This window comes from Athene noctua, chromosome 3 (assembly GCF_965140245.1).
Source record: "Athene noctua chromosome 3, bAthNoc1.hap1.1, whole genome shotgun sequence".
Taxonomy (NCBI): domain Eukaryota; kingdom Metazoa; phylum Chordata; class Aves; order Strigiformes; family Strigidae; genus Athene; species Athene noctua.
In genome coordinates, this window is record NC_134039.1 from 10,517,909 (window position 1) to 10,528,639 (window position 10,731).

The following is a 10,731-nucleotide window of genomic DNA, read 5'->3' on the forward strand; positions in this document are numbered from 1 at the left end:
TTGATGGCCTGCATGCTAATGGTTACATATAGCTTATCTGTCAATGCCATTTCCACTGAAACTAATGAAAATAGACAGCACTCCCTTCAATACTTCAGGCATGTATCTCTATGGGGAAAAAGCTACCATTCACTTGAATGCAGAAGTACTCTGTGAAGGACAAGCAAGTGAAAAAGCAGAAAAGCAAAGCTGCCTTTCTATTGTATGTTGCTCTGTAGGAAGACACAGAGGGACAAATTTTGCTTTTCGTTACAGTAGCTTTGATCCAGAATTGATATAACCAAGCCAATGGAGCTGACCCAGATTTACAGGGGAGAAACAGTACAGAGCTCCACCCAAGCCTGCAATCCTATATTTCTATGACCACAGGGGTATCTGTGCCCTTTATGCAATTCAAAAAGCTTCTGCTCTGGCACAGTAGACCTGACCCAGTGCTCATTAAAATCAACTGAAAAGCGGCCATTGACTCCTCCAGTCAATCACGCAGACCTCATGCAAACAATCCACCAGCAAATTCAAACCACTCATCAATGTACTCCTTTCAGAAGAAGTCATAAACCTTATTGCCTGCCCAAAACAAAACCCCAAACCCAACAGCCTAGCAGACAGCTGTGTTCATTCTATTTGAGCTCCCTTAAACTTGCCACAAAGGACCACCAAGTCTGGTTTGGGAAGAGAAGGAAGGTGGAGAGACAGTGATCAGCCAGCATGGTCCACAGGACTGCCACTGCCATAGTGGCAGGAACTTTGCACAACGTTCAGTTGACTGATCCTGCAACAATTACTAAACCAGGAGAGCAGTACAAAGCAATGCTTGAGAGGCAGAGTACATGTATCAGTAGCCACCCTAATTCTCTGGTGTATTTGTCCCACTTGATTAGCAGTTACATCAACTTCATAATTACATGCTCACATACACACACTTAACTCCAAAGATAAAGTGCTTATCCCCATCTGGAAACTCAAATATATTTTAAAAGTTAATCAAGACAGGCTTTATCATTTTATATTTATGACCCCAACTGACACATTTTATTAATCACCAAGTGTTTAAAAAGTGTTAATTCCCTCCTCCTCAGTTACTATAAATTCTCCACTCTCACTTCCAACACAGGCTGTAAAAACACAGATTACTAGAAGGACATATTCGGCTCCTGGTACCCACTAGTGTGGGTGCAGAAATGTGCTATTCCGTGTCAGGTCACTTCAGATAATACAGACATTTTTGTTCTGCCTGCATACCAATCAACTTTAAAGCATAATAATGCAAATAGTTTTTAAAAGTATTTTAACTACCTAAAGCTCTTTGTTTAAACACAAGATATTACAGTAGAGATCATCCATGGGATCCAATTATAGCTACCTTAGTACTTATTTGTCTGCATTCCCTAATACAAAAATCCCTACAAGTTATCCATGTTAAACTTTTTGACCCCCTTATATAATCATTTATCAGCCAAAAAAGCATGAAAATGACTAGCTACAATGTCATTTGTTACATGAATTTGGAAGGCTCATGGACTCTGAGGATCCCAAAACCCACCTTTTTACCATTTACAAAACACACCTTGAATTGTCAGAATGTCTTTAAAATAACTAGAAAGTGTTGGCTTTTATAGTAAAACAGTTCTCTGCTTTTTACAGAGTACAACACGTTTGAGAAGCAGAGAAAGCCAAAGCAGCCTTTTACTCCTTGTGGATTTGTGGGCGTGCGGACTCTGCAATGAAAAACCATAGTCGCCCACCATTCAGCCAAGTGACCAAAAGATAAAATTTCTTGCCATTAAGATTACTAAGGATGGCACCTTTTAGCCTGAGACAATGTTCAAAGCAGTAGAAGCAGTTCCTTCACAGACCAAGCACAGTTGAGAAGGTCCATATCCTCCTCTTGCACCTACCAGAGAAGAGAGAGAAGGGGGGGTGGATCCTGCAAAACCACATGCAGATCACTACTCACATCCTTGAAATCAAGGCTCCTTCTCACTGCAAAATGACAAGCATACAACATTTATAGGATGTGAGTGTTTCACACCTGTTTTCCCATGGTGTGATCCACCTACCTTCATGCCATTTGTCGGACAGAGTTACCATCTCCCAAATCCCTGGAATCACAGTGCCGTGAGAAATTCTGCTCGATTGCATTGTTTGTATTTTCCAATCTCCCTAGCACTTTCTTTTAATTTTTTTCATAGGAGTGTGAAGCCATTGCAGCAGTGATTGATAGTAACGGATGCAAAGTCATCCTTCAGTGTCTACAGCCTGGCACAAACAAGATGAAGGCTACCTTGAAGAGGCACGCTTACGGCTTAAGCTGATACACCCCCATAAAAATTCCTGCCCTTCTGCAGCCTAGAAAGAATTCATAAAGTCACTACTTCTCTTATGTCTGATGTTTCCAAACATATAAGCTGAGAAACAAATAACAGAAACGAGAAACCACACTGACTTCACATTTCAATTAGTAAAGTAACACAAGGCACCTATGTGGAGCTCCCGGCACTTTGGGGAGTTCTTTGAATAACAAAGAATTTCATATTCCTTACAGCAGCCTTGTTAGAAGAAAAAGGTTTGCACTTCAGAAATCAATGTATTTGGATTTCCTGGGCCACCAACTACCGATTTCATAGGAAGAGAAGAGACGGGTGGGTGTGCATACGCATCCACATGCATTTGTGCGTGCAGCCTTTTTTTTTTTAAGTCAGCATTTTATAAGTGCTCATACTCAGCTTTTTTAATCCAAATTTGTCAGGAGAAAAAAAAAGTGAAATATTAAGTTTCCAAATCTAGCCTCAATGTCAGTCAGTAGGCTCTAATGACATTTTACTCCATAGTTTCCAGTGACAGCCATCTAATTTTATTTCTTTTAAATATAACATCCCCTTCTGATGCTTACAAGCTAAATGTTAATGCCTCATTTAGGATCTCATTTCTAACATGTAAAATTAATAACACGAAAAGCAAAGCTGCCATTTACTTTCATTGCCAACATTGGGCAAGGTGTAAAAAGCAACCAAAAAGAGCATATTAGTTTTAAAATAAAAACCAAGTGGACATTTAAATGTGAAATGCATAAGGCAGGGAAATTTCTTTAATACAGGGAAGCCTCCCTGACTCCCATGGACACAAAGTTTCTTTGCTGCAAAGTAACAAATACTTGTGCTGCACCTATTTACACCATGCTGCTTAGTCAAAGTCCTGTTAGCATGTCACAGAAATGAGAGTCCTGTCATCTCCTCCGGCTCTCTGAGTCTTGCCAGCACCTAGCTTTTCCACACTCTCTAAGTTCCTAGAGTGGAACAGATAAAACATGCCAGCCCCCCCACACACACCTGCAACTCCCATGTCCTGTGCGAGCAGCTCCCCAGCAGCCCCCAGGGACCTAAGAGGGCATCGCAGAAGCGGGCAGAGCAAAAGATGTACACTGCCACCGGATGGCCACCACCCTCCGTGCACTTACTCCTTATACGTAAGTGCACATTATTTGTGTCCTGGATGCCTTTCATTAGGAACTTCCTAGTGATGCTACAGCTGGTGTGACAACCCAAGAGGACAAAAGGGGGGAGCTGAAATCTAACACAGGCTGTTCATATGAAAACCTACTTCAGTTTGAGAGGAGGGAATGGATCTACTCCAGACAATTTCACCAACAACTAACTCCTTATGAAAGAGCATGTGGAGAGGGCAACTCAAAAAACCACATTCATCGATCTGGCATTAAATGAAAAATTGGGGATAACAACATTATGCAAGAGAAGCAACACAGAATCCCAGTGCATATGCAGCAGAATTTTGATTTATTCATGAAACCTTAGTTTCAGGTGCCAAACAATTACATGAAAGGGGAACACACTGCATCCTCCACTGATTACATTCACAAAATTGGAATCCAAGAAAATCCCTCTGTCTGGAGGCGTGAGCCAGAGATAATTAGGAACTGAATTCTCTCATTGGTTCGCTGTAGTCTCTGGTGGTCTCATCTTCTAGTTAGAGCATGAGGCTTGTGCCAGAAACACCCCTTTGTCACATGCAAGCATTCTGCCTACAACAAAAGGATGCTATCTATAACCTGGATACTGAAACACAAGTAACGAGGAATTAACCAAACTCTACAGTTTGATTTGCTACTGTAAGGACAAATACCTACCTCGTTCACAAAGATCTTACACGAATGGGCTCCACAGGGAACAGGGACATCCAACAAAACATGAACGTGCTTTGAAACATTATCCTTGTAATACAGTAGGTGGCTGCTGAATCTAAATGACCCACCACAGACATCTCTTCATCTTTATCCCGGACACGCCACATCTACACAAGTACAAAATTCCTGAACTTAATTTTATTCCCTCAATGTGAAGCAGAAAACTCCTGCTCTTTTCATCGATCTGAACTAGGCCCTTCACCAACACATCCACACTTGATTTTATGTTGACACTTAGACAAGTCACACACAGAACTCAAATGTTTGCCTTGAACAACACGAACAATCCTCAAGAAAAAACATCACATTCAAACCCTTGTGTCCCCTAACCCTGTCCTTAACTCCCTCAGGATCATCTTAGAATTGATACATAATACATATGCATCAGCCCAAAAGGCTTGAGAGGAAAAAAATCTGTGCTGGAATGACATTCACACAAGGACAACTGCAGCAGCTCTGTCAGGCAGGATTTGATACAGTACGTCTGGCAACAGCGTCAAACAAAATACAGTAGTGCTGGCTTTGGGAAAAGTAACATGGATCTAATTTCTTTCAATTCTCCGAAGCACTTTTAGAGTTAGTTACATGGTACAGTACAAGATAAACTACCTGTCACTTCTGAAAAGTAATGGAAACAATTTAAGAATTCAGAAATATGCTCACCCTACACAGACGTAAAATTGACATACTAGTTGCACCCAATCAACTGTATAAATCTGTTCATAAAAAGCAGTGTGCATTTCTGCTCTATGTGCTTTTTTCTAAAGGAAAAATAAAGTTTCCATTTACATTAACTTTATCTCTGAAAAAGTTAGACTTTAGCCAAGTCATCAAACTTTTACATCTGTGAATACAGTGTCAATGATAAAGTCAGTGCACAGTTTCCCAATATTGATTCACAGTAACAAAAAAATTAAAAGCTTATAAAAACCTACATTGTAGAAATGGTAACTGTAGAGAATATTCTGATAAATTAAAATTTAATAAGATATTACTGTTGACAGTGCCAGGTAATTTTTGCTTGAACACATTCAGAAACAGAGATTTTTATCTCTTAAGGTCAGCACACGGTTGTTATAAAAAGCTACACTCATATATACTGTGACAGAAAAAGCTGCTCTTCTAATACGCTTAATATTCACCAACCAGGAAGATTTTCAGAAGATATGAAGAGCAGTTTAACTCTCAACTTAAAGCAGTCCTAGACTACCAGAACCTTTGAGAAGAGGGACCAGAGCAATTTGCCTACACTGATGAGTACACAGTCCCACGGAAATCAATGAAAAGCTTATAGGGACACCGACAAAAAGCTACAGCGTGGCCGCCACGCAGGCAAACAGCAGGGTTTCTGCCTGCGACTGGGGAACGGATTTCATTGCATGCAGTTAAATGAGGGACAGATTCTTGTGGCTGTCAAATGAACTCCATTTCTCTGTATCCCAAACAGAATAATTTAAAACCAGTATATGGGGTCCATCAAAGGAATGCCACATACCCACTGCTTTGCAGATCTCACTCCCTGTTATAAGCAGGGGAGAAAGCAATGATCAATTGCAAGATGGGAGACTACTGCATTGATTTTCAAACAGAATCTTCCATCAAAACCAATGGTGAGCCTTCCATCAGACATATGGGGGGAAAAAAAAAAATAATCTTATATGATCTGAGTTGTTCTGACAGTTGAGCAAAGGTAGACATCAGCCTTCTGCAAGGAATAAGCAGCTATCAGTCACACAGTGCTGCACGTATAACTGAGATGGTCATGGACAGGAGTCAAGTCTGAGGATCTAACCTTTGTTAGCATCCACAGAAAAACAGTAGAAGTCTACAACAGGAGATGAAAAACAGAGCAAAAACATTCTGGTCTGCAGCGGGGAAAAAAATAAGTTAGTTTCATAAACCTGTCTCAGGTAATATAAAAAACAGTATTAATTATTCTACCTTTATGTGGAATTTTTCATCTTGATGGATCCCAGCACATCGCCAGTCTGAGCCCAGCCTAGCAGAGGGAGCTCCTACCCGCACTTGCTGACACACAGTCCCCCCGGCTCACTGCAGCTGGGATGCTTACAGGAGAAAGCAAACATATCCGTGAAGTGTGGGCAGACTAAGGACTAGTGAGAGAACTGATTTCACAGGAAAGGCAGCAGATAAAACTATGATGGGCTGTCATATAAAAAACCCCAAGACTGACCCATTGTACAGAAACAGAAGATCCAGTGGCATGAAGCAATAATCAGGTTGCAGTCAGTTACCCAGAATAGCACACAGCAGGAGAGCGAAGGGGAAAAAGCCGTGAGCCAAGAGACAGTGAAAATGATCTATATATTGCTATATACCCAGCTATAGCAAACACTGCAGAATGTTTTTTTCTTTTCAGAAAAGGCTAGACAAGCAACAGGAAAACACACCAGAGTCCCTGATGCCATTTCCTCCCTCAGGAACAAACAGTTCCCCAAACCCACAAAACTTCAGATCATCTCCAAAGTTTTCTTCACAGTGTTCCTGAGCACTGGAGAGCAGCACCATTCACCTTCCCCCACCAACAACTGGTCAGGGAACCCAATTTGGGAGGGTGGGTTCCCCAGCACATAGGCAATCTCTGCTAAAATTCAGACAATGCAGAGGTGCATTAACTGGACAGCACATTTACCACCGGCTTCCAACAAAGAATGGGTAGGGAGCCAAAAAGAACAAGGAATAAAAAGCAGCTGATCTCCTTCCAATATGCTGATATTTGAGATACAGCGCAAGGGACACAACATCACGTTCTTTCACAAAAGATAAGGATAAGCTCACTTTCCCTGCTCCAGGCATGTTTTTGTTAGAATTTTTTGTTTATTTTTAAGAAAGGCTTCTGTCAACTATGTAATTTTCCTATTTATTCACACCTACCCCACCCCCCCAAAAAAAGCCCCTGCCAGCTGAAATTAGTTTTTCTAATGTTTCTAGCAAGAGATCCACATTCAGACCTCCTAAAACAGAAAATGCCCGTCTAACAGATGAAGAGTTGTCTTGTCCCCAAGGGGTGTTGGACTCATCATTTGATGGCCTTCTAACATCCTTCCCATTCTGTGTCACACCTAAAAATGTTTGGAAAGCTCTGAAGGTAGAGAAAAGTCTCCTGAAATTCACCAAGATAACTTGGGGGGGGGGGGGGGGGGGTGTGGAAAAAATTGCCAGGTTTTAAATAAGGAGCCGACTCTTCCAGCAAAGAACCTTATCTTCCATCCAAAAGGTTCAGCTGGGAATTTTTCAGCTAATTCTGATTGCAAAGTGCCTATCTAAGCTACCAACAAAAGTGACAAGCCTGGGTATAGGAGAGGGCTCCCTCCAGCAGCCATCCTAAGAGGCATACTCTAGTGCATACTGGCTAAAATTGAAAACATCCTCCATAACAAAAGGAGCATCGGCTAAGACTTTGAAAGCTCTTAATGCCTCCAGCCCCATCCCACCTGACATGCCCAGGGTCCAGCCCCAGTGATTTTAGATCTACATCAAGAAGGGTTACTAACATATTTTAAAATAAGGATATAATGCCTCAAAATTATCTGCTACCTCATGTCTACTACCTCCGTCTTCCCTGCTCCCTCAAGAACTCCATATTAATCTATCACTTGCACCACCAAGATACATACAGTCACGTAACAGATACCTGGTGAAAATAGCTGTTCAAGCCTTACAAGCTGTACGTAAACCGAATGGCCACACTCTATACAGGTGTGTATAGAGCTCAATAGATTTCTAGCAGTTTCCACTGCAGAAACAGCCCACAAAAAAAATCAGAATAGATTATGATAAAAATGTACAGTGAAGATGGACAGGTTATGATAGCATTTATTTCCAGGTCTTCTCCACTCATGCTAACAACCTAAATATGTGTCAAACAGAAAATGGGTGCAGATTATCCTCCCAGGGATTTCACAGCATCGCATTCTCTCCTCAGAGTTTATGGTAAATCCGTCCAATTGTACTAAAATCTCAACCTATTTATAGTTTCACAACAGCATGACTATAAAGCCATAATCTTCAGCAATTTACTATAGAGGATATTGAAAATTCCTGAAAGGTGATTTTTCTACATTCAGAAATTCACAGAAGACTATTTCATTTAATCTCTTACCTACTGCACGCTGGGTTTGTGTTCCAGCAATATAATTCACCTGGAACAAGGGGAAATAATAACTCTTGGCCAAATTTTCTGAATATGTGTGCAAAGTACGTTACCTGTGGAATGCAACCAATGAAAAGTATTATACTTCTATTAAACTGGTGAAGCTGTGTTACAACCAACAATTCTGCCCAGCGCTTCAAAGCCCTAAAATAAAGCCTTCACCAGGTCTGCTGAGGGCTGAGCACTCCTTGTGAAACAGTAAGCATGGAGCAGACACAGTAGGAAAGAAAAAATATGCTAATTTGTCCAAGGAGTTGGCAGGTATTAACACAGATGGGCACCAGACGAGAACACATTCATCAAGCAAATGATACCAACTTTGGAGGAGCCGACAGCTGATAGAAAAACGCCAAACGGGACTTGGCTTCACCACAGAACAGCAGATCTACTGATTCCAAATCCTATCAGCGCACTAAGCCTCTACCATTTGACTCCAAAAACTTTAAGGAAAAAAATCATTTCTAATCAACTACGGTTTGGTAGCCACAAGCAGGGAAGGAAAGAGTCAAACCCAGTATGTCCTTTTCTTTTTTACCAAACTGCAAATCCATTATCTGCTACAGCTATGCCTGTAGCCAGGACACTCGAGAGCTGGCAGGAGAGATTTACAGGTACGGCTGAGGAGACTCGCCCGCCGAGAAGCGCGGTCCCTCTGCCAGCTGCTGCTGCTGGCCTGCGAAGAGGTACCGCTCCCTCCCAAGCCTCGCTCCTCCGCTCAGCTGTCAGACACTGCAAGTGCAATTTCCACCTCATTTCTCAGGCAGAAAGGGGAAAAAGAAAGACACACAAACGGGCAGATCAATTTTTTTTTTTTTTTTTTAGCCATGCTGGATAAATTTCTCAGCCGAGCTGCACAAAGCAGCCCCGCTGCGACCCACGCCGGCTCCGCGCGGAGCGGACACCGCACGAAGTTTCCGTGGCCCGATCCCGCCTCCGTGTGAACCGGCCGCGGACCCACGCGTGACGGCAGCCAGCGCCCGCGACCCCCAGCACAGCCCTACCCCGGGTGTCCCCCGCGCCTCAAAACCGGGAGAATAAAGTCGCATTAGGGAGCTCAGACGTTGGCTCGGAGACGATTACGCGCCCCCCCCCCCGCAGTTTGGGTCTCGGTCGCCCCCGGCCCGGGCAGCCGCCACCCGCCGCTCCGGCCAACTTGGGCGAGCCGGCGCGAAGTTGCCCACCGGCGGGTGCGGGTGGCCCCGGCCGGCCGCGGTGTCCCCGGCACCCCCCACAAACGAAAAGCTGCGAAGCCGAGGGCCGGGGGAAGCTCGGCGGGGAAGGCACCGCGGCGGCCGGGCAGCTCCCGGCGCCGCTCTCCGCCGCGACAGGCTCGCCGGCCGGTGCCGTCCCCCGTTCCCCAAACGCGCGGTGTAAGGCAGAAAATAATAAGATCTAAACCCAAAACAACTTTCCTCTCTCCCGCGGGAAGTTTCCTGCGGCGGGTGAGGCGACCTTCCCGCGGCTGCCCCGGGCGGCGGCCGGGACGGGGCACCCGGCCGGGCTGCAGGGCGCTGCGCCCGCCGCCCAGCCCCGCGCCTGCCGCGGCGGCGCCAGGGGCCGGGAGCCGAGAGCCGGCGAGAGGCGGCGAGAACTCCCGGGGCGCCCACCACCTGCGCGGCGGGGAGCGGGGCCGGCGCGGAGCCGGGCGCTCCCCCCGCGGGGCCGGTGCTGGTGCGGCTGCGGTGCCGGTGCCCTACCTGGGTGCAACATACTTTGGAAATAGAAGATGACGAGGATGAAGGAGCCCACGGAAGTGACCAGGACCATCCTGCACACCCGGTTCATCCTCATTACTTCCAGCACCGCCGGCTTCATGGCGTTGTCCGGCGGCGCAGAGGGGAAGGGGGGAGGGGGGGGGGGGAGAGGGAGGGCGGGCGGCGGAGCGCGCAGGGCTGGCGCTGAGAGCCGCTCCGCGCCCGCGGCGCTCCGAGGTGCCGGGGAGGAGCCGCCGCCGCGCCGGAGGATGCCCGGGCGCCCGCGCCCCGCGCCGGGGGGCGCTAATGCCTGCGCTGGGCGTGACCACGGCGCGCAGCAGGCGGAGGGGCGCTCTGCGCGGCGCGGGGGGAGGCGGCCCAGGCGGGGAGCCGGGGCGGAGCGCGCCCCCCCCTCGCCAAGGGGAGAGATGGTCCCGCCCGGCGGCGGCGGCGGCAGCGGGCGGGGACGCGCCGGGCTGCCTCGAGGGGCCGCCGCCGCCGGGCGCGCTCCGCGAGGGGCGGGGCGGGGGACTACGGGCGTCGCCGGCGGCCACCGGGCGCCCGCTTCTGCCCTTGCGGCCCCTCAGCTGCGGACCGGACCGGACCGGACCACCTCTGGGTCGATCCCTCTCGCCCTCCTGAGGGGCTTCGGGTCCGCCAGC

At 46.5% G+C, this 10,731-nt stretch overlaps 1 protein-coding gene across 4 annotated transcripts in view; it reads right to left on the bottom strand.

Moving 5' to 3' along the window:
* CHST11 (carbohydrate sulfotransferase 11) overlaps positions 1-10,339 on the bottom strand; it is a 178,521-nt gene extending 168,182 nt beyond the window's left edge. For 2 of the 4 annotated variants that reach the window (XM_074901947.1, XM_074901948.1), the window contains exon 1: positions 10,088-10,339. In XM_074901947.1, the coding sequence (XP_074758048.1) occupies positions 10,088-10,190 (103 nt within the window). In that variant the 5' untranslated portion in view covers positions 10,191-10,339. Of the gene's footprint in view, positions 1-10,072 lie in introns of all 4 variants that reach the window. The other 2 variants (XM_074901945.1, XM_074901946.1) reach the window with 1 other exon arrangement.
* Between the last annotated feature and the right edge of the window lie 392 nt (positions 10,340-10,731).